A 26,651-nucleotide genomic window follows, 5' to 3' on the forward strand; every position below is an offset into this window, starting at 1 on the left:
CTCTGTTTTGGCAGGAGCAGTCTGCTTCAGGAGCAAAGAACAAGGATGTGGCACTGGCCTCATCCAGCACTTCAGAAGGGGACCTTGTTCTCGTAATTACTTAACGCTGCCCCTCGGGGCTTCTATACCGCGTATCAGGTACCCCGTATCAGGACTTTCTCTCAGCTCTTGCACTGCGCCTGGCTGTGGCCCCTGGTGGCCCTGTGCCCCTCCAGAGCTGGCCACACATACCCATCCTACCTGAGCAGTCCCAGCTGCAAGAATTCTCTAGAGTCATTCAAAAAATGAGAGAGTGGATGAGCTGCAAGAGAGGGGCGAGCTGGGGATGGCTCGTGCCAGGGTTTGCCTGGCTTAGGTGTACAAGCACAGGGGAAATAAAGCCCTGTTCTTAAAAACCTTCTTGCTGTCTTAAATTTCTCTTGTGTGTGTTTGTGAGAAAGCTACGAATCCAGGTGGCTTAACGTAAGAAAATACAGCAGAGGTTTTGAGCAGCTTTGCTCCTTGCCTGTCAGGGAGTTGGCCTGTCTTTGCTGGAAGACTGGCCTCGTTGAAGTCTCAGGCAAAACTGGTGATATCTTGGAGGTCCCTTGTAAAGAACCTGGTTCTTAAAACCGTTATTCCACAATGGTCCTTTCTGCTATGACTGCCAGCTCTTAGAGGTCCCTGATTGTGCAGGGATTGTGTAGCAGCTCAGATCTCAGTGTTGTCGTACTGCCCCTTGCACCAGCCCGCTTGTCTTGTAGCTGAGCAGCTCAGGCTTGGGGTGGACGAGAAGCCATGCTGGTGTTTGATCTGCTCTCCTCCTGCTCTCTTGCCAGGTACGAGTCTGGGGACCACGTGGCGGTGTACCCAGCCAACGACTCCTCTCTGGTGAATCAGATTGGTGAGATCCTGGGCACGGATCTGGACACGATCATGTCCCTAAACAATTTGGATGGTGAGTATGGATCCCCCCCTGAGCATCCGCAGTTCTTCAGCTGTGGCGTCTGTCCTTCCCACCAGGGCAGGAGCCAGGTCACCTTCAGGTCCCGTAGGGCACCTCTGGGCAAACAGATATGTCCCGTGGCCACTCTGAATGCAGTGCATTTTTAGCAGCGGTGGCACGGAGCCTGCTTGCTGAGAGCCAGCTGAAGTGGGTCAGTTGTGAAACGTACTTGGTGTGCCCGTTCGACAACGAATTATGTAACGGCACGCTCCTAATTACGGAGCGTCAGCCTGCCAGAGCATCCCTCTGCCGCAGCAGCCCCAGAGCTCAACAGGGGCCTTCGTGTCTCAGATGCTGTTATTCAGTCCTTGGAGGAGGCGCAGGCTTAGGGACTGAACTGCCAGGAGGGAGCACTTGTGCTGATACAAAGAGCGTTTCCTGGGCGGTGTTCCCAGCAGAGCTGGCTTCTGGCAGGAGGGAGACGGCAGCTGCTGCCCATCTCACTCCGGAAGCAGCGCAGCCTGACCTGAGGCATCAGAGCTGCTGGCCCAGAAGCCCAAGAGCTGGCTCCTGGTTTCCAGAGAGCGAGTGGCTTCAAGGCAGTGCTGGAGCCTGTGGCCCGCTGTGCAGTGTCCCAGGCTGTCTGGCCTCACGCTGTCATTCCTGTCCCTTATGTGGCACTTAGTTTGCTAAACTGAACAGCTCCGGCCTCGACTGCTGGTGCTTACCTTTCCCAAGGGGGCTGTGAGCACAAGTGTCCATGTCTGAAGGAGACTAAGAACACTTTTGAAGCCAGATCTGAAAGAGACATAAGTGTGGGAGGCCAAATTAGCCATGCAGAACAGGAGTTGGCCCGGGAGTTTGCTGGGTGCCTCCGTGCGTTGGTGTCTTGGGGCAGGGAGCCCCATTGGGGAGCACAGGGTTTGGGTTTTTTAGCTGATAAGCTGGCAGGCAGCATCTGGGAAACACAAAATGGGCTACTGGGAGACGGAGCTGCCCTGTGCTGGAGCTGCTGCAGCGGGGGATCGTGGCTTTTGCCAACAGACTGATTCAGCCCTAGCGCTGCTCTCTCCTCCCTGATGCCGTTTCCCCTGCTCTGTCCCCAGCTCTCATACGCTGCATTTTGCTGCTGGCATGAAATCTCTAACGTAACAGCATGTGGTTGCTGTTTTTAATTTTTTTTTTTTTCCTCTCCCTCTCCTCTCCTCTAGAGGAATCCAATAAGAAACATCCCTTCCCCTGCCCCACGTCCTACCGCACAGCCCTGACGTACTACCTGGACATCACCAACCCGCCCCGCACCAATGTCCTCTACGAGCTGGCCCAGTACGCCACGGATGCCGGCGAGCAGGAGCGCCTCCGCAAAATGGCATCCTCTGCGGCCGAGGGAAAGGTGGGAGCTGTGGCCTTCTCAGCAAAGCTGCTGGGTTGAACTGGGTGCTGGGGGATCCCCAAAAGGGATCCGGGGCTGGTGGGCACCTCATGCAGAGAGCTGAGGGAGTGTTTGCCAGGCGTGTAGAGAAGTCATCATGCATGTGTCCTCCTTGCCCGCAGGCTCTCTACCTCAGCTGGGTGGTGGAGGCCCGGAGGAACATCCTGGCCATCCTGCAGGACATGCCCTCGCTGCGTCCCCCCATCGACCACTTGTGTGAGCTCCTGCCCCGCCTGCAGGCCCGCTACTACTCCATCGCCTCCTCCTCCAAGGTGAGCGTGCTTCCAGCAGGGACTGAGGCTGCTGAGTGACCGCTTCCGCTGCAGCTCCGCAGTGCCACTGTCCCCCTTCTTGCCTGGGGACAGGGCAATGGGGGATTTGCCCTGGTGACACTTTCTGTGAGGGGGGAGGCTTTAGTTATCCCTGCAGGAGAAGAGGGGGTTATCCCAACTTCCATAGGGTTTGCAGGGGGTCCCACGCTGCAGCTAGCTGTGCCACCCTCCCCGCAGCCCTGCTCCTCTTCGCCCATAGGCCTTGCTTTCAGGGCTTGGGAGCAGAGTGGCATTTTAGGGGTTGGTCAAAATTCACTCTTTATTTTGTGCTCTGAAGCCCTGAGGTTGTTGGCCATATGGAGGGAAGCTCAGCAGTCCTGTGACGAGCTGGGCACAAGACAGAAGCCCCATGTTGGGCCATGCTGGGGGAGGAACAGCTGTCCCAACACTAACGTTAGGTTAAACTTCTTCCCCTCCCTGAGCACAAGGCACTGAGCTGTGGGGTTGCCCAGGACCTCATGTGGGGCTCCCTCTCTGCCTGACACTGACGACCCTTCCCTGCAGGTTCACCCCAACGCCATCCACATCTGTGCTGTGACGGTGGAGTACGAGACCAAGACAGGACGCCTGAACAAAGGGGTGGCCACCAACTGGCTGAAGGACAAGGTGCCCGACGAGAACAGGAGCAACTCCCTGGTGCCCATGTATGTCAGGAAGTCCCAGTTTCGCCTGCCCTTCAAACCTAGCACGCCTGTCATCATGATCGGGCCAGGGACTGGCATAGCCCCCTTCATCGGCTTCATTCAGGAGCGGGCCTGGCTGAAGCAGCAAGGTGGGTGCCCAGAAACTTCCCTGGGGACCAGAGCTCCTGCAGGACGGTGCTCTGCAGGGCTAGTTCATGCCTCCAGGGAGCCTCTTGTGCTGCTCACATCACTGACAGGTCTAGCCGAAAGCAGAGGCGGTGGAGCAGGGTGAACAGCAGCTAAGTGGTTTTTGCCCAGCACAAAGATGCTTTGTCCTCTGCTCTTGGCCACTGAGAAGGTTTGGGAGGGGCAGACAGACACGAGCCAGTTCTCCGACCTCTGCCACCACATCTCCAAATAACCACAGTCGCGTCACTCACTCCTAAAGCATATGGGTACCTCTGGGAATCAGAGTCTCGAGCTTCCTCCTACAAACAGAAGCAGTCACACAGCTCTGCATTGGCAGGACAAGGGGAGGGCAGGGTTGGGGGCTGCGGGGACCCAGCTGACGGTGCTGTGTGACTCTGCAGGCAAAGAGGTGGGCGATACGGTGCTTTACTATGGCTGCCGCCATGAGCGTGAGGACTACCTGTACCGTGAGGAGCTGGCCCGCTTCCATCAGGAGGGAGTCCTCACCCAGCTGAACGTCGCCTTCTCAAGGGACCAGGCTGAGAAGGTACCGCTCTGTTCCCCCAGCCGCCTGCTCGTGCTGCCCGGCATCGCTCCCAGCCACAGCAGCGGGGGAAGAAAAGGCCCTGAGAGCTGGAGATTCCCAGCCTGGGGCCTTGACCCAGCTCCTGCGCTGTGTCGTGGAGCCGCGTGTGTGAGCTCGGCTTCCCCTCCCTGGCCACGGGCTGTGACCCAGCTCAGTGGCGCGGGGGCTCTGCCCCTCTCAGCTCACCTCCACCTTGCTTCTTGCCAGGTTTATGTGCAGCACTTATTGAAGAAGAACAAGGAAAACATCTGGAAGCTGGTTAATGAGGAGAACGCTCATATCTACGTGTGCGGGTAAGTCCAGGCAGGGAAGAGACTTTGTGAAAACATTCCTATATTTGGGAAAACGAGCGTGACTCAGTTTATCCACTCGTCTGTTATGAGCCCTGGGAGGGTTACGCTGTCCTTGTTCTGGAGGAGGGTGAGCGCCCAGGTAGATGGGCTGGGGTGAGTGAACCGTCTGCGTTCGGGCGTTCAGAGGCGACCAGGCTCTGATGTGTTACCTCTTGCTTCCAGCGATGCTCGCAACATGGCTCGGGATGTGCAGAACACCTTCTACGAGATCGTGGCTGAGTTTGGGAACATGAGCCAGCCCCAGGCCGTGGACTATGTAAAGAAACTGATGACGAAGGGCCGGTACTCTCTGGATGTCTGGAGCTAAGAGCAGGGCTGGCGGGGCTGGGGAGAGAACGGGTCCCCAAGTATGGGCCCGCAGCAGGTGGAAAGTGCCTGCTCACCCACTGCTGCTGTGGGTGACAGTGTCGTCCCCAGCCTGCAGCTACCCCAGTGTCACTCCCAACCCCTCTTTGGCTACAGCAGCCCCCTGGGGCAGGCTGTGTACGCTGCGGGGTGGAAAGGGTTGAGAGGGGCAGGGCGGGTAGCTGAGGCTTGTCGTCCAGGAGCCATGGTGCCCCCGGTATCCCGGTGAGGACCTCATGGCACCAGCGTTTGCCTTGAGGTCAGGGACACAACTGATGTGGCACAGGAGGGACAGATGGTGCTGGAGGAGCTCTGGGGTCCTTCCCTGAACACGAGGTGTTGCCTTATCCCCTGGGGCTGGAGACCGCCCTGGCCTGCCGGCGTGTACAGCCTGCCGGCAGCAGAGGGGTGGAGGAGCCGGCAGGCCCCTGCCAGGGCACGGCACAGGGCAGCGAGCTGTCCTTGCTGCCCTCCCACCATCTTTGCCCATCTCTAGGATGTGGGGCTGGCAGCCGGCTCTGGGCACAGAGCTGCCCCACGCCACCAGGACCCTGCAGGCACCCCGCTCCCCTCCCCAGCTGCCCGCCTTCGCTCCAGCTCACAGCGGGGAGGGGACGGTTCCTCTCCCTCCAGAACCGACCTGGTCTTGGGGGGGTGTCTCGGTCCGCAGGGGCCCTGCTCACTCCCTGGGGTCCTGCAGCTGGCAGCTCCCTTGTGCCCAGCCCCTCCCTCATGCTGTGTACGGTCTTTTTTTAAATACTGTTTTTATTTTAACATCTTTGTGATTTAATCATGGGAAAAAAATCCCCAAACTTTCAGGCTTTCCAATGACTGTAAATTATTTAAATACATTTGCCCTTGCAATAAAAATACTGTTTCTGTAGTTTTCTTCCTGCCCTCCCTCTGCTCGGGAAGAGGGAGGCAGGAGGAGTGTGATGGCTGCTAACCAGGAGGAAACTCTGGGTTTAGGCTGAGCTGGAGCTGGGGGCGGGGGCAGCCCCTACCCTGGGGTGCTGAGCCCTGGCAGGGCGGGTGGACGGCTCTGGACTGAAGCGCAGCTGTGCTAGACACGCTCTTGGGTTCCCAACACTTCAGGAGTTCTGGCTTCTCCTCCCCTGGGCTCCAGTGACACGGATGCCCTGCCTCGGGCAGCCAAAGCTCGAAGCTCTGGCCGCGGCCCAGAGCATGGGGCTGTGTGGGCTGGGGGCTGCTGCAGGAGGGAGCTGGAGAGGGTTTTATTTCCCTCCCTGTGACACATTGTCGGGTGCCCACTGCCAGATGAGCTAAACCCGCAGAGCACACAAGCTGTTCCGAGACCACCCCAGCGACCCGAGGCAGCACCTTCCCTTTATTTTCACATGTGCATCCTCCAGAGATGCAAGACCAGGGTGCTGTTCGCACAGCTCCAGCGTGAAGCCTGATTCAGGCTCGTGGTGCTCCCACCCCTCCGCCCCGTGGCTCGAAGGCGCGGGAGGAAGCGGGGTATGACACAGCCTGGAGCCAGGCCTGTGCACGGCCTCCAGCCGTCCCTGAAAGCAAAGGGGGCAGCCAGGGGAGCGACTGCTTGTAGCCGATGAGGTGTGAGGGCCTCCGTACTTCTGCCTTCAACACCCAGGGGCTGCCCTGGCTGCAGGGCTGGGGAGAGATGGAGGAGAGCCTTGTCCCAAGGGAGCTGATGCAAGCCAGGTGCTCCGGGCTGCCCCGTGCCTGCAGCATGGTGGGGAGCGCGCGCAGAGCTGGGCTCAACCCAGGAGAACCATCCCAGTAAGTGTCCTCGGGGCAAGGGGAAGGGGAGCGGCTGTCCCAGGCAGCCAGGAGAGGGGGTTGCAGGGTGCTCGGGCCTCAGGTGAGTGATTCAGATCCAGCACCGCAGCGAATACGCGGTCTATTGGCGAGCAGGTCCCAAGCTCCGTCCCACACCCAGGCTTCCAAGGAACGGGGCGAGACACCAGAGTCTGGACGGCTTCAAGGGGCTGGGGATGGGAGATGGAGCTGGTGGGGAGAAACAGTCCTGGCCCCCACGCTGCTCCCCTTCAATTCTGCTTCGTGTCTTTGTTCTTGTTCTGTAACTTCTGGTGGACAACACGGAGGGTGGTGAAGAAGTTCCCGAGGAAGAGGATGAGGAAGGGGAGGCCGCACATGAGGACCTGTGGGAGCCCGCAGAGGTGTGAATCAGCAGGAGGGACCCGCCTGGGGCATCCCCCTCTCCAGGGCAGCTGCCCGGGAGCCCCCTTACCTGCCACTCCTTGCATTCCGGGTGCTGGATCATACGGAAGAGGGTGATGGCGTTGTAGAGCTGCCAGAACTGCAGGAGAGAGATTTAGGAGAGGTTTCTGCTTTCAGAGGCTTGACCCCATGCTGATGTTTATCCAGCCGCTCCCTCTGGGCACAAACCCCACGCAGACCTCACGTGAGGCCAGTCTGCCCCAGCATCCAGTGAAACCCCATCCAGGCTCAGGGCCAGAGGACCCCAGGTGGGACATCTCCCCCTTTCTTGCCACCTTCTAGAGCCCAACAGCCAAGAGGAAGCCTCAGACCAGCCTATTGCCTTTGGCCAGCGGCCTAAATGATCTGACCAAGGAAGATGGGACCTCCAGCAGCCAGGAATACGGCACCATCTGCTCCCACCTGAGGCTCTGGCCTCTTGCAGGTCCCCACGAGGATCCGTGGATACTCACGTGCCCAAAGAAGAGGAAGGGAAGGAGAAAGGTGAGGCCTCTCCACATCCAGGACTGGAAGCCCTCTGCAAAGGAGGAGGGTTTGCGTGAGAACACGCCGGCTGGGGGACGGGACGGAGCCCAGCTCCTGGGCCGTGGGCAGGGAGGTTTAGTGGCCACCTCGTGCCTGGCTGAGGAGGTCCTGCCAGGCTAACGCAGCCTTGCCCTGGGCGCTTGTGCTCGCAGGGAGGACTGCGGCTGGGATTCCTGGTGCTAATCTAAGGTGGGCCTCTGGAGGAAGCGGCTCTGGTAGAGCTGCCCTCGTCTGTAGCTGCTGTCCCTCAGCCCAAGCATGCGTTGCCGCAGGGGCCGGGGAGGTGGCAGCCTGCAATTGTGTGGGGTGCTGGAGGGACATTTCATGCCCGAAGCAGCTTCCTGGGGGAAGCTCGGATGCCAGGAGCTGCATCCCCTGCTACCTCACATCCCGAGGGAGCCAGCCGTGGGCCGGTGGCCCCAGGAGAGCAGAGGAAGAGGGGCATCCAGCCTACGGGACGCTGCTCTGAGCTTTGCCTTTAGTTGTAGCTTTTACCATTTCTGCCACTGATAAGCCGCCATCAAACTAATCTTGAAACAAAAATAAGCATCACCGTTGCCTTTAACAGAAACCACAGCTCCCAGTTAGCCGAGCACCAGTCTGGTGCTGGGAGGGAGGCTGTTTGCAGCCACGGGCCCTGCAGCAGCGGCAACAGCAGGTCCAGTTGGGCTGGGACAACTAATAAGGGAAGATCCCGGCTTACCCACAGTCAGATCCATGTTGTGCCTCTCGCCCAGCGCTCGGAGCCGGTACAAGCACCCGCTCTGGTAGTAGTACTGGAGGAACTGTACGAAGCCTGCAAGGAGAGCATGGCTGCGGTGAGCAGGCACCGGCTCTGAGCCCCAGCATCAGCCTGGCTCCGAGATGATGCTGCGCACAAAGACTGCCCCGGTGCCAGGGGGATGGAAAGAGGCCCAGGTGAGGTGAGAGCTGTGAGCAGCTACAGCCGGGTCTCCACGTGTCGCAGAGCCAGGCCGGCACGCTCAGACCCGAGGCCAGCCCCAGCCCCATCGCAGCATGGGTGGCAGCACTTACTCTGGTACATGGAGAAGGAGAGGAACTGGTTCCTGAACATCTGGTACATGAGCCCGTCTGGCCTGTGGAGAGACAACGCTGGCTGGGGGACGTGGGGCTGGGAGGGGACGCAGCCAGCCCTGCCAGCCCCGGAGCTGGGGCGATGGCACTCTGCCTCGCCCCGCCTCCCACCAAGGCAGGGGGACACCCCAGCTCAACACCTCCCATTTCCCAGCCCAGGGGCGCTGCCTGCCGCCCAGGGGCGCTGCCGGCTGCTTTCATTTACGGTGCTTGGGACTGAAGAGGAACGCGTGGAGTTGACTGTTAGACCCCAACGCCCACAGAGCAGGACTACGGCTATGGGCTAGGGCAGAGAAGCTTCATCTGAGCCGGCCACAGCCCAAGCAGGCCAGGGTCTCTATAGCAAAGAGATGGGGGGATGCAGACTTACCATGTCAGCATGACACCTGAGAGGAAGGTGGAGACGTAGTGATGGAAAACCCACCAGCCTTTGATTCTGGAAGGCAGACACAGGCAAGGGGCGTCAGGTCTCGAGCGCGAATCAAGACCCAAACACAAACCAGGCGAGCGCAGCCAGCCCAGCGCCAGCCACCTCCAGCTCCCGGGGCAAGGCGAGGAGCAGGGCTGGTTACGAAAGGGCCACGCACGGAGCAGGACCCAGTGCCTCCAGTCCAGGCAGCACCCAGGGGGCTGGGGCCCTTCCAACCGCTGCTCCACCTTCCCGCACCACCTCTGCACGGGGAGTTCCTCCCGCCCCGCTCGCACACCTCATCACCGGGGTTTGCTACACGCCCTGAGTAGGAGGCAGCTGCTCCCTTGGGAAATGCGGAGCTACCGCGACAGCTCCCAACTCCCCAGCCTTGCAGAGAAGGGCCAACCCACTGCGTGCCCCCCTCCCCGAGCCCAGGGGACTCACTTGGATCCGTTGTTGATCAAGATGCTCTCCCGGATGGTGAGGGTGCAGTAGTACCACACCAGGAGGAAGTTAAAGACGGCATCTGTCACCCTGGTGTCAAACAAAGCAGGGTGTAAAGGCAGCAGCAGAGGCACCAAGACAGCCATCGCTGCAGGATGCCCAGCCACCCTGCGGGTAGGGAGACCTGCTTCTCCGCCATCCAACATGGCCACAGAGAGACCAAAGTAGCCCCAAAAGCCACCCTGCCTCCAGGGCAGTGGCCAGATCCTTTGTCAGGATCTCCCTCTTCAGCTCTGGCCCTTTCAGGATGGGAGAGGAGCACACAGGGGCCCTGGGAGGAGATCTCTGCCCAGTATCCAAGCCAGACTCACCTGGAGTTGAGGAGGAACCGACAAGAGAAGGACACGATGAGTAAGATGATGGTGAGGTAGAGCTTGAACTTCTCGTACTCATCTTTATACGCAAACCTGCAGGGAAGCACAAGGACAGGCTTGGAGCAAGGTGGCTGCTGGAAGTCTCTCTCCCTCCATCCCACCTGGCTGGACAAAAGTGATGCTCTGTTGGGAGCCTGTGGGACATGCTTGGGAACAACCTCATCCCCTGGGTATTTCTGAGGAGAGCATGTCAGGCGGTGACACGAAGAACTTCAAGTCACCCCCGACCACGCCAGCCTCAGGGAAGCTGGGCAGGCTGGCGTCTGCTCGGCTCTCCAGGGGGAGGCCTGGGGAACTGGGCGAGGGGGACACGGGCTCCTGGCTGGGCACCTCTGGCATTAGTGGCCCAGCGTGCGGGGGGCTCTCATGGGCCAAACCCAGCCGTTGGTGTTTTCCAAGGGAAGAGGGAGGGGGCTCGCCAGTGGCTGCACAAGTCTGTCTCTCCTGGAAGTCCCTAATAGGGAGGAAACCCAGACACGGCTTTGGCGGAGGGTCCCATTTAGCTTGTCAGAGCTAACGGTCTGTCCCACTCCCACGGCAGGAGCGTGAGGGGGTGTCGAGGACTCAGCTGATTCCTGGAAGGGAAGCAGGGGACAGCCCGGGAAGGGAATCTGCACCAGACGGGCCAAGCCAGCCACGTGTCTGCACGGGCGGCAACTCAGCCGGGGAGAAGTCATCGTTTCCTGGTGACAAGGGGATCCCAAGCCAGGCAAAGCGCACGGCAGCAGTGACGAGAGGGCCGTACTTGGCCTGCTTGCTGAGCAGCGTGACGTTCACGTTCCCGAGCACCAGACTCAGGTACAACCTGGGGAGAGAGCAGAGGCGTTAGGTCAGGCGCCCGCCTGGGAGCTGGCAGCGCTGCCGCAGAGCCGAGGCAGAGCTGTCCCCTCTCGTGCCACCGCTGAGGCCGCGGGGCTGGGAATGAGTCCCCAGCTGTTTTCCACTCGGAGCTGCCAGGCGGCGTGACTGGCACAAACACTCTGGCATCTCCTCCCAAGGGCAGGGGGACAGGCGGCCGAGCACACACCCCACCTCCTACGGGCACCGGCGTGTTCATCGGGGCTACCCCCAACGCACGGCCGCCGTTCAAGGGCAGGTGAAGGCCAGGAGCAGGCAGAGGAGCGAGGGGGGACGAGGGCAGTGCTGCAGAGGCTCAGCCTGGCTCCTGCCCAGGCGTCCTCTGGGGAGCAGCACAGCCGTGACGCTTTCGCGAGCAGGGTGACAGCAGGTTTGCGCCCTGCAGCGTTACAGCCGGAGGGAGGGTGTGGTGTTTCACCCAGAGACGGAGGCGCCTCTTACCCGTTCTTCTTTGGCAGATAGGCCTCCATCTCAAAGAAAACGTTCTGCCTCTCTTTTATCAGGTTCTGGGTCTCTTGGATGGACTCCTCCTGTTCGGGATTCACGTGGGTTTTGCATCTGGGGGGAAAAAGACAGGTGCTGACATCGGGATAGCCTCCGTAACACAAACAGCACGTGCTGGCACTCCATACAGGACTGTCTCAGACAGGGACACCTCAAGGACAGGGAAGATGGACCGGAGGCAAGGCCACGACTCCATCTGCAGGGTGAGCTCCTCTGTGTCAGGCTGGGATGTTGCTCAAGAAAAGGACGCGGGAATGGGAGGGAGGTGAGGCCAGGCGGGTCGTCTCCTCAAGGAAGGATGGAGAGGGGTTTGTGCAGGACAGGGCAGTTCAAGTTACCTGCAAAGCCCTCGCAAGCTCTAAACTGCCTCAAATCAGGGCAGAGGAAAGGGAAGCCGAGGAAGATCTGGAAGGCCTGGGTGAGTCCAGACCCCCACCGCACTGTGCTGTCGGTGAGGCCGCAGCAGCGTTTGTATTGGAGGTGGAGCTGCGAGATAAGTTCAATAGCCTGGTCCTTACTGCTTTCCCCTCCTGTCCCACCCCGCGCCGTCGCAAGACATCAACTTACTTTTTGAGGGACAATGACAGCTCCTTCAGCCGCTTCTTCTGCCGTGCGATGGAGCTGGAGATCCCGTCCTGGAGCTTGGTTAGCTCCTCAAGCTTCTGCTTGTACAGCTTGTGATTATCCTGGGAAGGAGAGACCAGGATGCATTACAGCTGCCTGTCCCAGCCGTCCCTGTCCTTGGGTCCCCTGTGGGGGCATCTGTTGATGCCTCTGTTAAAAATTGTCTCTAACTTCACCTGCACAGCAGGCTGGGTAGGACAAGAGGTGGCTGCAGGCGGCCAGGCGTGTTTGGGGACAGCCTGCAGCCATCCCTGCTTCCGTGGGGGCAGAAGCAGCCGCTGGGGATGTCCATCCCCAATCCCAAGGAAGTCACCTACAGGTGCAGGCACATCCCGACGGCACAGCCTGGTCCTGCCCTCACACATGGCTTGTGTCTGCCCCCTCTCCAGCTGCGGGCTGCAAAAGTCCAGCCGGCAACACAGTCTTGCTCAGGGGACACTCCCATGGTTGGGAAACCATTGACGGTGGCACAGGTAATAGGAAAGACTCGGAGAAAAAACACTGCCGGGGTTTGGGCTGCAACTGAGGGCCGCAGCCACCAAGGAGAGGTGGCTTTGACTGCTGGGACGGGAGGAGCGGCTCGCTCCGCCTGCACCAACTCCTGGCTCTGGGGCTCCATCCCGAGCACCCCCGTGGAAGCTGGAAGGAGCCCATCAATGAGCCAGACAAAGGGGACGGACTTGCAGCAGGGCTGTGGCCGACTGCCCAGCTCCTCGTGCGGCGGTAACCCAACCGCACCTGGGTAAGGCTAGATGCCATTCTTCCGCTATATTTAGAAAGGAAAGGAGAGAGCGCGCTGGATCAATGCTCCTTCTTGTCCAGGTCAGCTGGAAAACAGCCTCACCCCGACCATGGGCAGCCTGAACGCCACCTCCAGCAGCGAATTAAACACTGCTCACAACAACCCTTGGACTAGACCTTGACGTTCATGCATTTTAGCCTCTGTAGTTCTTATCGAGCACTTTATCAGCAGATCTCAAAGCTCTTCCCAAAGGAGAAAGGTGAACCCAAGACGCAGAGGAGGGAAACAACTCGTTCTCCCTTTGGTGACAAGGGGTGGAAGGGTGGGAATAATCCCAGACAGCCCTGGCTCCCTCCGCAGTGATTTATGGCCCCGATCTCTCCGGGGACACTCCCTGCTCCACCACCAGGCTTTCCTGCTCCCGTACGGAGTCACCTTCTCCTCCTGCTTTGGAGTTAACTGACAGCAAGTGGCTGTTGTCACAGCTCCTTCAGCAGCGCCAGCCTGGGTCCCACTGCTCCGTACACCATCTGAGCACCACGCTCGGACACAGTCCGGATCAGGAGCCACCCCAGGAGAAAGTTTCCGAAGGAAAGGGCCAGCGCTGCGTGGTTGCACGCAGGGTTCAAAGTGCGCGACCCAGGCCATCCACGCAAGCCCTATGGAGCAAGAGGAGGTTTCTCAAAGCCTCCCTTGCCCCAGATCTGGGCACAGCTGTGGCGTGTCCGCAACAACATCCGCTTCGCCCCGCTCCTGTGGGGGAAGGAGGGGGAAAGGGAACTGGTGCAGATGCAGCTGATTGATCTGAACCGCAGCAGAAGGCGGTTAGCCAACCTTTTCCTTGGGTGACCCCTGCCTGAGCTGAATCCTGCCCACTCCCTGGGGATTACACAAAGCAGGTGGAAACACCTCCAATACCAGTCACCTTCCTGGCACAGAGCCCTGGGCCAGCCCCAGTGGGTGACGGGGCACCGGAGGGAGGGTGCCCAGGGTCGAGCGAAGTGTTGGGACAAGGCGTCCGGATTCCTGGCTGCCTCCTCTCTGTGGGCCGGCTCTCCTGTGAGGCTGGCTTTGGGCTTGCTGGAGCTGGGCTGAGAGGAGTGATAAGGAGTGCGAAACACCATCTGCACCCTTCATTCCTGGCCATGCCGTGACAAGCAGCGTGGCTCCTAGCCTTGAAAAACCTGGAGATCTCGCGTTTCCACACCACGTCCCTCACAGGCTGGGTAATTACACCGACCAGCCCTGGAAAGCCCCTGCTCTCGCCAAACCCCCTCGTCCAGGCGAGGCTTTAAGCATCTCCTTGGCGGTGGCCCGGCACAGCCTGGCACCCTGCTCCGAAACCCTTTTCCCAGAAGCACAAGGGCTCGTTGACGAGTCGCGACGGAGGGCTGGGGCAGGGACGCAGGGGGAAAAGCGACCGGGATCCCAGCAGGGAGACCCCGGCTGCCCCCGGTACCCGTTGGGGATGCTGCCGGGACACGCGGTGACAGTAACCCGGGCGCGCCCCGGCTCCGCGCCCCATCGCCCAGCCGTTAACCATTGGGGGGTGAAGCGGACCCGTCCCTCCGCGCTCGGCCCCGACGGGCGGCTGAGCGCCCCGAGCCCGGGCCGAGGTCTCCCGGCGGCGGTACCTGGATGCGCTGGTAGCCGTCCTGCAGCTCCTCCCACTCCCGCAGGCACTCGGCGACCGAGGCCATGGCGGCGATGGCGGCGGGCGAGCGGCCCCGGCCCGCGGCGATGGGCGGCCGCCGCCTCCCGCCCCGCTTCCGGACACGCCCCGCGCGGGGGCGTGGTCAGAGGGGGCGTGGCCGGGGAGGGGCGTGGCCGGCTTTATCCTGGTTTCCCTCGTCAATAGCAGCCTGGGATAAAGAGGGACAGGAAAAAAAAAATCACAGCCCTTTCCCGGGCGCTGTTTGAAGCCCAGAGGGCCGGTCCGCTGTCAGCGCGGGCGGGTTTTGGTGTAAATTCATAGAATTATAGAATGGTTCGGGTTGGGAAGGACCTTAAAGATCACAGAATCAATCACAGAATGGTTCGGGTTGGGAAGGACCTTAAAGATCACAGAATCAATCACAGAATGGTTTGGGTTGGGAAGGGCCTTAAAGATCACAGAATCAATCACAGAATGGTTCGGGTTGGAAGGGACCTTAAAGATCATCTAGTTCCAACCCCCTGCCCTGGGCAGGGACACCTCCCACCAGCCCAGGCTGCTCAAAGCCTCAAATTCACCAACATAAGAGTAAAAGCTCCGTCCCTGAACGCGCCTACTTGAATTACAAACCAAAGGGGATGATGTAAAATCAAAATCCCCGCTAAATCCTTAGCACCAAGTGCAAGGAAAGCCCAGGAGCGTTTTCCATAATGTTTTATTTCGCGATATCAATGCAAAGAATTCGCAGTGCGGCGAGAGAGAGGACGGTACCGCGTTTAGGTTTCACGTAAAAGGATCGATGCTTCAAAATTCGCCAAGGGGTTCAGTTGTTGTATTAGAAGGTGGCAAGTGAGAAGCGTGGTCCTGCTCGACAATCCAGCCCGTGCACCTGTGAGAGGCCATGTCCACGTCTGCGGGGAGCTGAGAAGGCACAGAGCGGAGGGACTTGGGGAAATCCTGTCCTCACCTCTCCGGGTTGGACGTGGGCACAGTCAAACTCTAAATTTACTCAGGCTATGGATTGACAAACCTTTTCAGAGATACCCCTAATGACTTCCCCATACCTGGAGTGAGGAACATTCCCAGTAATGTGGTTATAATCCCCTTTGCTTACAAAAAAGACGAGCAGTCCGTAATGGGCCACATCCTGCAGGACTTGCTTTCCCCCAAACTGCCACCTTCTACAGCACAGGTGAGTTCCCCTAAAGGCTCCAAAACTTGACCCAAAATAACATGGAGCTAAAGAGGAAAGCCGTTCCTTTACGTTAAGACCTTTTTTCAAACAGCGTTCATGTAACTTTCTGCCAACACGGTGGCAGGGACAGGGAAGCGCCTTTCCCCGCCAGGGGTTCTCTTTGCTACCTGTCAGTAATTTGGTTCAGAGACGTCTGTGATCGTGGTCCCGTAGATTTTGGTCTCCCAGTCTGAGAGCTGCTTCACAAAGCCCCGGTGTGGTCTCATGTTTGTTTTGCATTTCAGAACGTAGTCCCAAGCTCTCTGCAAACAGAGGGAAAACAAAGAAGTGCTGGGAGTTTCTACTGCAAGTGAATCTTGGGTATGTACACGAAGCAGCTGCGCTTGTAACGACACAGCTTTGTATTTACTCCCTGTGTTGGACAGCAAGAACCTGCAGGTAAGACTTTGGCTACCAAGGCAGGGACAGATTAGATCCAGGTGATAGACTGTCACCTCCATACTCTGGTGTCCTGGATACAGGGACAGCTCAGGCTGCTTTCACTACCTGGCAGGTACCTTGTGTTATTTTACACAGATGGAGCGACGCAGCCCTGGATTTTTACCCTAAGATGGTGTTTCTTCCATGGATGATAAGCAGAGCAGTGAAGTGTCAGCTATTCACAGGTAAGCAGCAAAGGTTATCGTGTTTCTGGATTGGTGTGACCTGATACGGCAAAGCTAGGAAGCTGCGGTTATCTCACTGCATTAATTACAGCCATCTTAATTATTTGTTAGTTCCACGTAATCAGCTAGGAACTCTGCTGCGCACAGGGCCGATCCACCATCGTTACTCCACGTTACTCCAGCTGCATCCTTGGGTTTACCCAGCAGCGCTCATCTTCCCACTTTTAAAATAGATTTTTCCCCCCACACTCGGAGGATTGCTTAAGTGTAATGAGACCAAAGGTTAGAAAATAGTGCTCCATTGGTTTGCTTTTCTAATCTCAGTGATTCTGCAGGCTCCCAGCCTGATCTTTCAATATTTACTCTTCCGGGCCCACAGTGTGGATGTCTCTCGTTCCTCTGAACTCAATAGATCTACTCACATGTCTATTACTAATAGAATCAGGGGCCACACATCCCAAATCTGCCTTTCTTTTGCAATATCCGCGTCTTTCGAAGCTTTCAAAGATCTTTGCCTACATTGGGTGAAGGATCACGTGGGAATCTGTTGCATTGCTTTTGGCTGCAAGAAACAAACTCGTCTGCCAGGATAATCCCCTAGGAAAGCTTTGCCTGGACAACAGTGGGCAAGCACCGCCCAGGCCAGCCGCAACATGGCACTGCCCTGTCAACCTTTTCTTCTTCTTTTTTATTGGCACTGAGCAAAATGCTGAGACCAACCTGTTGATACCGACTGAGAGAAATTGCAAGGATCAGCCTTTGACTTTTGCACGGCCGTCGCAAGCACCTCCAGTAATTCAGCGTGCAAGGGAATGGTTATCAGTGTGCAGGAGCAATCGCGCCCAGCATTACTAGCAGAGACGAAGTAGTGTCTGTAGCCCTGTTGGCACGCTCAACCTGAAATTACCCTTTGGCACACAGCGATGGGAAGAGATTTCCCCGTATGTCGCAAATATTTGCACAAAATCAATTGGATGATTAGATACAGGCCCAGCTTCAGTGAAGCTGGGATCAATCCTTTCAAGCTCCCAAAGGAGGAAACACTTTCCAAACAAGGATGAGACTTTTAAGGAGACGCCTTTCCGATCCCATGGGAACTAGCCTGCTCTGTGCTAAGCAGGCGCCACCGGGAGATGGTGGCTACGGCTGCACGATGCCCGTGCCCTGTATGCAGAGGGAAAAAGGGCCTGGCACCTGGGGAGAGGCCACCGGGCTATTGCACAGCCGGGTCGTTCTCAGCCACCCTTCATTATTTTTTCTTACGTTATTCAGAGCTATGGAACAAAGCGTACTGGCCATTTAACCTGTACACCCCTCCTGGGCTAGTGTTACCCCACTCCAGACTTCTCTACAGTACCGCCTGTGGGAGCGGATTGCGTCTGGAGAAATAAAACAGGATTTTGTAAGAAGCCAGTGCTGCTGAGCCCAGTGGTATATCAGAGCCCTGCAAGCACTGGGTTCTGAATTTCCCTGTAACCCCATGGTATTAAGAGATGGGATTAACTCCAGTAGCTTCCAGATACTCTCTTTCTGAGACCCAGGAGAGCAAAAATGCAAAGATCTGTAACCGCAGCTTTATTATTATAGCCCTGTAGCTAAGGAGGGAAATACAAGAATATCACAGGTGCCAGGGTAAGGACTCACAGATCCAACGTCACACCTAAGCCACCTCCTTAAGAGCGTAAAGAATCTGGAAGCTGATATAATAGAATCTATTACATTATCAGGTGGTTAGTCTGCATGAAAGCACAGATAATATCTTTCTCATTACTACAGTAATGAGGCTTCAGAAACAGAAATAAACTGCAGACCCAGCCAGTATCTGTGGGAAATATGACAGTGATGTACCTTCAGGGAAAACTGGCAGGAATGCATAAGATAGGCGATGGTTACTGTGCTGCTCCGGCTTATCCCCAGGCTGGAGAACACCAGCACCGCTCCGCGATCCAGCTGAGCGTCTGAGTAAAGAAATGCCAATCACAAATTAGTGATCCGGGAAATCAAGCTTCCAATTGTACGGTCAAGCGCGACTTTGGTGACAGCTGACAGGCTGGCAGCCCGAGCGACAGGAGCCCTCATGAACCCTGACAGCCGCAGATGGGCACTGCCAGCTCCCGTTTCTGTAAGCATTTGCCTTTCTTAAAAATGCACTGAGTCAAAATGTGGCTTTGAAGAGCAGAACCAAAGGACAATGACCAGTCAACGCTTCATTACAGATCAGTGTCACCTTTACATCAGATAACTGAAGAAAAGTGGCCCACCGTGACCAATCTGCTGCGGTCAGCATCACATCAGCTACTCAGGCTCCTCCCAGAGAGGTTTAAAGGTATTGAAATTTCTGATGAACACAAGCCTAACTGTTTGCAACTGAAGCGGGAGAAATCTGCTCTCGAACTGGAGGGGACTTAGACTTCAAGTCCCTTACCCCTCTGTGGGGATCACCAGCAGGACGCATGTACGGGCCAGCTGTGGTGCTGATTTTATGATGTTTTTATGATGGATACTTTGCAGTGAAAATTGCTACGATCAGCAAACTCTGATCCGCTTGGCTTTCAGAGGATGCTGTCACTCACTCCTAACCACACCGACTCTGCTATCTGTGCCTGAAAGGTTGCATATTTTATTAATAACGTTTTGAATTCTTTCCCTCCCTCTCCAGAGCAGACAGCATGACATGTTTTTGGAATATCAGCAACTGAACTCTAGAATTCATAGGGCAAACCCTCTTCTTTTATTGTTGTCAAGTGATTGTGGGGGTTTTGCATTTCTTTTTTTCTTCAAGCTCTAAAACAGATTTTACTGACTTATTTCTATCATGAGATACTAGTTCTGTTCTAAGACCTGAGTAGAAATGGTTTCACTCCAACATGCACTTGGCATGAGGACACCCTGAGAGTATGTGGAGAGCTTTAGTCTACTGTTCACCCGTAACCGTTCCAGTTTAAGTAATCTACTCTGGACTATCAAGTAAACAGTATACACTTCCACAAGAGCTACGGCTAATAAACTCTTATAGTCTGTTTTGGAAATTTCCACGAGCTGACGTGAGAAAGACACTTTCTTCTGAAATACTAGTGGGGAAAAAACCTGTGTCAAAATGAAAGGCAAGTAAGTGGATTTTGGGTTTCAGTGCATGCAAATCATGGCCTTCAGTTCAGGACTACAAAATTATATCCTCAAATATTGTTTCCTTGTTTCTTTGTTGGTGTCTAGTTGTCATTTCTTATTTCGTACATAGATCATAAGATCCGTGGGGATGGGGTGGTCTTTTGCTTCTGGGCCTGTACAACACTCAGCTCAGCAGGGCCGCCGTCAGTGGCAGGTGTTATTTCATGAGTGTGGTAACAGCAGCAGGGTTGGACACCATCACAGCATGGAGCTGCAGGAGCTACGTCTGCTGTGCTGCTGCAGGCACTCAGCTGGAGACTATGGTTTTTTCTTGCCTGCTCTGATGTAATCAGCTGAAGGCAGGTTTATGCCGCCCAACCTGAAAGTCTTCCTAGGCCCTACGGTGGGTCTGCACTGCAAATCACAAAGATTAGCAGCGTCTTCTGCTAAGCTCCCCAATGCGTGTCACGCTCTTCTTCAAATAAAGCTCTGGCGGTTGAAGATTTCGGCTGGTAAGAGTCAAAGGGCTTTTAATTTAAGAACGTTTATTTATAAATAAATAAAGTAAATATATAAATCAAGAAAATTAAAGAAAAAAGGAATAGGAGGAAATCCTGTGAAGCCCTAACCGACATCCTACAGCAAAGCCTTCTCAGATCTAGTGGAGAGCTCACTATTATCAGAGTGAGGTATGCTTCAAAGCGAGCAGGAACCTCAGAGTCAGATGCCGTGCAAAATCTCCTCTCTGTCCATCAGGCCGGTTACTAAGGCAGCTCTGGTACCCATTAGGGTGTGGGCTTGCCTGGGAGTACACTGATCCCCAAAGATTACGACCCTCCTGTCTGAGCTTCCTGTTCGAGTGAACTGGAGTCACTCCCATCTAATATCCCAGCGTGAGCAAGGTCTCTGGAATTCCAGATTAGGAAAAACTCACCTATGAAATGACAAATGGTGCCAAAGGTAGAAAAAAGATCTGCTTCAAGCGAATCTGGAACAGGTACATGGAGGTATTTGCTGCCTTCTGCAAACCTGGAAGAAGAGCACACAGCGTGACATAGACCAGAGAAGCAGCTTTGAAAAAAATGTCTTTGTTGGAGGCAAGCTGATAATTTTGTTTGCTGTTACATGTGTGGGTTTTTCATCATCATCGTCACCATCATTAACATTACGATAAGGGATTTGTTATGGTAAGACACTGAGGTGCTTGTAATACAGAACCACTTTAATTACTGATTTTCCATTCCACATGATATCAGCATTGATGTCTTAACCTACAGCTTCCTTCGTCTGAGAGCTAAATGAAAACAGATGGACTGAAAGCAAGAGTGCCTTCACAGCATGCACGGTGGCACTTTAGTGAACACAGCCCCCCAGTTTACTTTGTGTCGTTTTCTGTGACAGCGTCCTCCTTCCACAAGCTCAGCAAACTTAACCTGGAGAACTAATGGAACAAAACGTTGGCGAGGAATTTCTGAAATGTGAAAGCACATCACGCACAGAGGGCATGGGAAGATTACCCACGGTGCAGAGACCTTTGAATATTTTCCTCCAGAGCCAAAGGCATGAGAAATGTCTGCTGCTACACATGCACTGGGGTAGGTGACTGGATTTCTTACTTCCTTTGTTTTGGCCACCACCTTGAGAAATGCCACTGGATTTTTCACTGTGTGAAATGGCATTTCCAGCATGGCCTACAGACTGAGCACAACGGTCATGGACAGCTGCAGGTAAGGAAGGAAGACCAACAATGTGAAACATCAGTGATTTAGCTTTTGCACTGATGCGTTTGTAAGATTTTGCTCTGAAAGCCATTCAGAGATGTAGGTTCTTCCCAAAGGATGATGGTATGCGACAGACTCAAAATGCCAAGGGCCTCCTAGTCCTCCTCTCACCCAGTACACCCATGTCATGGTAGAGGGCTGCAGAACTGCATTGCTGTTGTGCTAACTCTGGAGTGGAGATCAGAAAAATGAGCATGAAATAGCACTTGAATCTGCAGGGTCTTCCTCCAGCCAGGGGTTTATTTGGAAGTCCACTGGCACTGAGTTCTCTGCGAGTGGGTTCTGGTGCTACGCCACCTCACTTTTTTCACAGGCACAGATATTGGTGAGGATACGCCTTGAACTATTTAACTTACAGCGTAGCATGCTGTTCAGAGATGTTGACTTGTGCTTTGATCTTCAGATCTTTCTGAATTTGTGCGTCACAGGCCTGCTTGAAATTGCCCATATATAACTTTGCAGGCAGTATTTCTACAGGGTATGGCTGGAAGTTCTCTAGTTCCTGCCAGAGAAAAAACATAGACTGAGTTTAGAGAGTGTGCTCGCTCCTATTAGCTTGGTAAGTTCTTAAACAGAAGTCATGTGAAGAATTGACCACAGGCTTAGTGAACAGCCCATGACACATTCTAGTGTCATGATTCATTTAATCACCTGGAATTTCCATATATTGAAATCTTTGCTAGATTTAGTGATAATAATTAACAGCAGTGCTGTCATTGTGGTATTACTTGAAACAAATCCTAACTAGACAGGAGGCGGCATATATTTTTTACATTGTCTGGAGGGACTGCAGCATAACAGATTAATTTGATGTTCTCCCCGGTTACTGTTTGCAAGCCTAAATGAAATCATCTGCCACCTGCAGAGATGCAGGTGCCCTGTAGTGGCACAACACAAGTCTGCAGCTGCTTCTGCTGTCTGCAGCGTAAAGGCTGAGAATAAAAATAGACGAGTAGTCGACAGTGCCTCTACCTCCCTAACTGATACTCGGCTAACGCTACAGCAGAACAAAGCAGCAGCCTAACAATTTAAAGCAACAGAGAACAACAGCTTAAACCGAGAGGCAAGCAGGTACTCTGTGTCCAATTGAATCTGATGGGGAAGTTCAGCAGTTTGTTACCCTTCACGAAGCAGCACAAAGTGAATTGATTTTCTCTCCTGCGCTGTAGCATCCCACAGGTTAGCACCGTGTCATGGGCTATTTCATGGGAAGCAGAAGTGAGGAGATACAACGGGAGCTAAAGGTATGTTGCGATGAGATGCTCTCTGCTGTCCAGTACTCTCTAAGTCTGCCCTGCCTCAGGTCCTGTCCTAGATGTGAAAAAAGGGTAATTGTTTCTCATAAGCTAAATAGATCATTGTTTGTAGGTGAAACCAAACAATTAGGATACCAATGTTCCAGTGGATGGCTGTTTTCTTTCCGGGCCTGTTGAAACAATGCAGCAGCACTTGCTTTGTGATCCTTCCCGATGGAAAGCTTTATAGACAGGGAACACAGTGCTTGATAGGAATTGTACTTCTGTCTGAAAACATTCACTGTGTAACATCCTAGATAACCACGTGTCAGAGAGGAACCTGCTTCTTTTCATCATTTGCTACTGTTTGTTTAGTTATCTGTACTCTCCAGTAGGCCAGTTTTGGGGTTATCAGAGAAACCTTCCCAGGTTGTTTTCATGAGCTTTCTTTCACGCAATAGAAAAAGGATAAAAAAGGCAAAGTGTGGCTGTAAAAGAATTAGTGGTGAGATGCAGGGAAAGCACAGTAACTCAAATCACATTTTAATTCCTTTGTTTGAAAATAGTCTGATAGCAGGTTTACACCACCATTTAACTTGAATTCATTGGCCATCATCAGTTGGATATGAATGTTAATGTCTTCTACTTACAAATTAGTCTCATCTCACCTGAGGCATCCACAATATCTTCTGAGTCCTCAGAAAATGATAGCAAGCTGAAAAACACTTGTATCCTCCCCTCAGGACCAGGACGGGATGGCGGGTGAACTGCTCTAAGCTTCTGGCATATCGGACGGCAGTTCCTTCCTCAGCATCTAATGAGATCAAAAAGCTATTTGCCAGGGCAGGTTTAGAGTGTCTCCAGCAGCACTGGGCGTTATATCTGGCCCCTGACACCGACAGCAAACGCCTTGTCATTTCATCTAGTGGTCTGCAGAAAGCTCTACTAAAAGCTAGACGTATTCTTTAACTGTTGCTGCAGATCAATAACAAGGCTCTCACGGTTTTCACCTCTTGTCCTGATCTTTTCTTCATCTCCTGGTTTCTTTTGTAGGTCAAGATGAAGGGTTTTTTTCCTCCCCATTATTCTTTGGGAATAGGGAAGTATTATTAATTTAAACCTAATAATCTTAAGTTTTATGGACGCCCTTTTTTTTAGTCTGCTTTAGGCAAAGGGGGAAAGAAGGAGGTCTCTGGAATAAATTTTTCACAAGTGTTTTAAACACTCCCTTCAGTGAAGCAAATTATGTGAGATGGCTGCTCCCCCTCCTTCTCCCAAGGGACCCATCCCACTTGCCTCTAGCTATGTCTGCTTTAGAAATAGATCAGCACAATAGAAACCCACTTCTGATCCTTCACACTTTCCCTTGCTGCATTCTCACGACTGAGCATTTATGAATGTGCTTGCTTTATTCATTCCCCTTGCACTCACAGATTTTTGTCTTTAAAAAATGATGTAAATCTTTGCTAGAACTATAGGAGCCTTTATAAAGCTCATAGGAGCCCAACAAATGTACAGAAGTGGCTCTGCATATGGCAGAACTCCTTGCCAAAGGATGCGTGAAAGCTAAACATTTCCATGGTTCAAGGAAGACTGAACAATTACATGGAAAAGTTTCCAGCTCTTCACATTTCTTGGTGAACTCCATCGAATCATCACCCCCGTTAAAGCTAAGTCTTTTTAAATATGATAATGTGAAAGCCTTTTGTAACTCAAAGAAGGAAGTACTCACTCTGTGAACATACGGAACTTGAGTCACTGTTTTCAACCTCTGAAGAAGCACTGCTCCCTAAAAGGCAATCATTGAACAAGCCCAATCTCAGTGAAATGTGAAAAAAAAAAAAAAAAAGAACCCATTCCTCACACGCAACAAGGAGCTTCAGAGGACTTATTCCACAGATAGGAAACCAGGCCTGCCAGAATGCTTTGAAATAAAATCTGGATTTTTGAAGCCTAAGAACATAGGCAACACAGGGGAAAAAAACAGAGGCACAGCACAGATGTTTGAGATGTTCATTTGTCAAAGAAAACTGGGCAAATTTGGATCTCTTCCAATAAGCTCATAAAATTAAACGAGAAATGGGAAGAATATCTATCCGGCAGTGAGGTCTTGACTGACATGGGTCACGGGTACCTTTTTCTTTCTCCTCTTCCTCATAGTCACAGCAATCCAAAGAGCTGGTCTCGCAGTCATACACCACACAGTATCTGACGCACCCCAACTCCTCTGAATCCGGTACCAGATACTCCCCCGTAGGACTCTACCAAAATCACAGAAGAATTCTATCAGGAGCACAGCTCCACACTTTTCTCGTGACATCAATGCTACCGACATCTTGCAAGTTATTAATGTATAGCTACCGGATGGGTTTGGGACTACGTCTGTACTTGACGCTGAAAGAGCCGGTTAGAATTCAGAAATGACGCAAACTACACCAGATTGCTTCATCAGCCGCAGCAGTAAAGATGCCAGCGCTAGCCTTTGTGAGACAAGGCTACAACATGTTCGTTCTTGTGCAATATTTTTCCTGATACACAGCTCCTACGTGTCAATCCTTCGGGCTACTGAAGCCACCTTTGCTTTGTGACAGAATACATCCCCCCAGTGGCAGAAATGGAACACGGCTGGAACAGGGAGGGGAGGCTGGGACAATTCCCGTGGGTTTTAAGCCAATTTTAGCTTACTGCTAATTGCTAAATCCAGGGCTTGTTTCCATAAACGGTAATCCCCTCACCTGTTCAATCCTGCGTGCTGTAATAATATGGCTCTCATCATATTCACGCTGAGTACGGACATCTGAAAAAAACAACCAAGGCAGAGCAATTGGCTTATTTGATGCTTTAAAGGTAGAATCCTGTTCGTAATTCAGTCATTGGGAATTCAAGCACTGGCACCAACCAGAGTGAGAGATTTGGGTTTTTTTAGAAACTGAGACTTTCTGATGTGGATATAACAAACACCAATACTGATGTGAGTCTAGGTGTACCACCAAGGGATGCCAGCAGCTTTAGTCCTGACCCAAGTGTGGTACCGCAGCGTCCATGGTGCCAGTCCCGCGCTCAGTTCTGCTCTGCCCCGTGGCATAGCCTGGCTCCACTCGCTGGGATGTTCTGACCCCGCAGCGTCCAGCACCTCTGCCTCTGTGCTGCCTCAGAGACGGGGAAAGGGGCACTGGAGAGACCCCAACCCCACTCCCAAACTGGCTGACTCCTTGTCATGGTTTAACCCCAGCTGGCAGCCAGGACCACACAGCCGCCCATGAAGTTCTGCCCCTTCCCCCTAAAAAGGGCAGGGAGAAGAGGGAGAAAAGGAGGGGAAAGAGAAAAACTCGTGGGTTGAGATGAAGATAGTTTAATAGAACAATAACAGAAACGGAAAATAACAACAACAACAACAATAATAATAATAATAATGATACAAATCACTCTCACCACCTGGTGAATTGGTACTTTCCCGAGCAGCGATCAAGGATTCCACCCCCTGGCCAGCCGCCATTTATATAATGAGCATGACATCTATGGTATGGAATATTCCATTGGCCATTCCGTTGTTCTGTCTACGCTCATTCTCAGCTTCTGTGGGAAGCTGAAGAGTTCTTGAAAAGTATAAACATTGCCTAAGCAACAACTAAACCAACATGCATTATTGGCATTCCTTTCAGAGCGATCACTGGAAAGAACATTAACTCTTTCCCACCTGAAACCAGGATACTCCCTCACCAAAACATTTAGTAATATCATACTATCTTTCCCATCTGAAACCAGGACACTCCCTCAGCAAAACATTAAATAATAGCACAATATCAGGCACCCTATTTTTGGTAGTGCCACTATGCAAGATGCAAAGGCTTATCAGCAAGCTGCCCAATGGTCAAGAAATCGTGTCCGCCTCTGACACTCGGGAAGCAGGTCAGAGGAGGAGGCTGGATGCCAAATGCGAGTGAAAGGACAGCAATAAGCAGAAAACTTCCTGATTCACCCTCTGCTGTCGAGCTAAGTGCCAAGAGAGGCTAATGGCCATTCATATTTAGCACCACTGCTTTTTGCTGAGCGTACAGGATGGAAGATGGAGCGGTACCGGGTCATGGCACCTGAAATGGGATAGGAGAAACGCCCCAACAGCAGGGCCCCAGCAATTATAAGAAGTAACGTGTGCTCTTCCCCGCAGGCCGGAGACCCCAGGCCCCATTTCTCCAGGCCGCCGGCCCCTGCCCGCGGGCTCACCCAGCAGGCACAGGTAGTGGGGCTCCGCCAGCCGGGGACACCGCCGGTGCTGGTTGAGAATGTTGTAGAGGTGTCGGGGCTCGCAGAGCTCCAGCCCCGCCATGCCGCCGCCACGGCCCGCCCGCCTGGTTGCTAGGGAG

The 26,651-nt window shown here is 53.9% G+C and overlaps 3 protein-coding genes across 11 annotated transcripts in view; 1 reads left to right on the top strand and 2 right to left on the bottom strand.

Moving 5' to 3' along the window:
* LOC128912517 (NADPH--cytochrome P450 reductase) overlaps positions 1 to 5,655 on the top strand; it is a 31,118-nt gene extending 25,463 nt beyond the window's left edge. For all 4 annotated transcript variants that reach the window (XM_054208562.1, XM_054208563.1, XM_054208561.1 and 1 more), the window contains 7 exons: positions 819 to 937; positions 2,137 to 2,318; positions 2,480 to 2,629; positions 3,194 to 3,461; positions 3,903 to 4,048; positions 4,295 to 4,380; positions 4,603 to 5,655. In XM_054208562.1, the coding sequence (XP_054064537.1) occupies positions 819 to 937; positions 2,137 to 2,318; positions 2,480 to 2,629; positions 3,194 to 3,461; positions 3,903 to 4,048; positions 4,295 to 4,380; positions 4,603 to 4,747 (1,096 nt within the window). In that variant the 3' untranslated portion in view covers positions 4,748 to 5,655. The remainder of the gene's footprint in view (positions 1 to 818; positions 938 to 2,136; positions 2,319 to 2,479; positions 2,630 to 3,193; positions 3,462 to 3,902; positions 4,049 to 4,294; positions 4,381 to 4,602) is intronic.
* A 438-nt stretch (positions 5,656 to 6,093) lies between these two features.
* On the bottom strand, positions 6,094 to 14,441 carry TMEM120A (transmembrane protein 120A). Its single transcript, XM_054208571.1, has 12 exons — positions 14,284 to 14,441; positions 11,851 to 11,969; positions 11,221 to 11,337; positions 10,667 to 10,726; positions 9,859 to 9,954; positions 9,488 to 9,577; positions 9,002 to 9,067; positions 8,572 to 8,633; positions 8,240 to 8,332; positions 7,464 to 7,528; positions 7,022 to 7,090; positions 6,094 to 6,932 (listed from the first exon to the last, which is right to left on the bottom strand). The coding sequence occupies exons 1-12, from the start codon at positions 14,347 to 14,349 to the stop codon at positions 6,819 to 6,821; spliced, it is 1,017 nt and encodes a 338-aa protein (XP_054064546.1). The 5' UTR covers positions 14,350 to 14,441; the 3' UTR covers positions 6,094 to 6,818.
* Positions 14,442 to 14,465: 24 nt separating this feature from the next.
* STYXL1 (serine/threonine/tyrosine interacting like 1) lies at positions 14,466 to 26,625 on the bottom strand. Of its 6 annotated transcripts, none has more exons than XM_054208566.1 (10): positions 26,344 to 26,625; positions 25,023 to 25,084; positions 24,422 to 24,548; positions 24,020 to 24,076; positions 22,956 to 23,101; positions 21,409 to 21,554; positions 20,206 to 20,300; positions 18,012 to 18,121; positions 15,666 to 15,800; positions 14,466 to 14,511 (listed from the first exon to the last, which is right to left on the bottom strand). In XM_054208566.1, the coding sequence occupies exons 1-9, from the start codon at positions 26,612 to 26,614 to the stop codon at positions 15,669 to 15,671; spliced, it is 1,146 nt and encodes a 381-aa protein (XP_054064541.1). In that variant the 5' UTR covers positions 26,615 to 26,625; the 3' UTR covers positions 14,466 to 14,511; positions 15,666 to 15,668. The 6 variants fall into 6 exon arrangements, with proteins under 6 accessions (XP_054064541.1, XP_054064542.1, XP_054064543.1 ...); XM_054208568.1 differs by having other exon boundaries at positions 14,475 to 14,511; positions 15,075 to 15,800; positions 26,512 to 26,625; XM_054208570.1 differs by lacking the exon at positions 26,344 to 26,625 and adding an exon at positions 25,723 to 26,266 and having other exon boundaries at positions 14,475 to 14,511; positions 15,075 to 15,800.
* Between the last annotated feature and the right edge of the window lie 26 nt (positions 26,626 to 26,651).

The sequence above is a fragment of the Rissa tridactyla genome, chromosome 7 (genome assembly GCF_028500815.1).
Source record: "Rissa tridactyla isolate bRisTri1 chromosome 7, bRisTri1.patW.cur.20221130, whole genome shotgun sequence".
Lineage (NCBI taxonomy): Eukaryota > Metazoa > Chordata > Aves > Charadriiformes > Laridae > Rissa > Rissa tridactyla.

Coding starts and splice junctions, on each gene's coding strand:
- TMEM120A (XM_054208571.1), bottom strand. CDS start 14,349: ATGGCCTCGGTCGCCGAGTGCCTGCGGGAGTGGGAGGAGCTGCAGGAC. Junction 11,970..14,283: donor ACGGCTACCAGCGCATCCAG/GTACCGCCGCCG, acceptor TCTCCTTCCCAG/GATAATCACAAGCTGTACAA. Junction 11,338..11,850: donor CTGTCATTGTCCCTCAAAAA/GTAAGTTGATGT, acceptor TTTTCCCCCCAG/ATGCAAAACCCACGTGAATC.
- STYXL1 (XM_054208566.1), bottom strand. CDS start 26,614: ATGGCGGGGCTGGAGCTCTGCGAGCCCCGACACCTCTACAACATTCTC. Junction 25,085..26,343: donor ACCGCTCCATCTTCCATCCT/GTACGCTCAGCA, acceptor TGTTTTTTTCAG/ATGTCCGTACTCAGCGTGAA. Junction 18,122..20,205: donor CACCATTTGTCATTTCATAG/GTGAGTTTTTCC, acceptor TTCTTTACTCAG/ACGCTCAGCTGGATCGCGGA.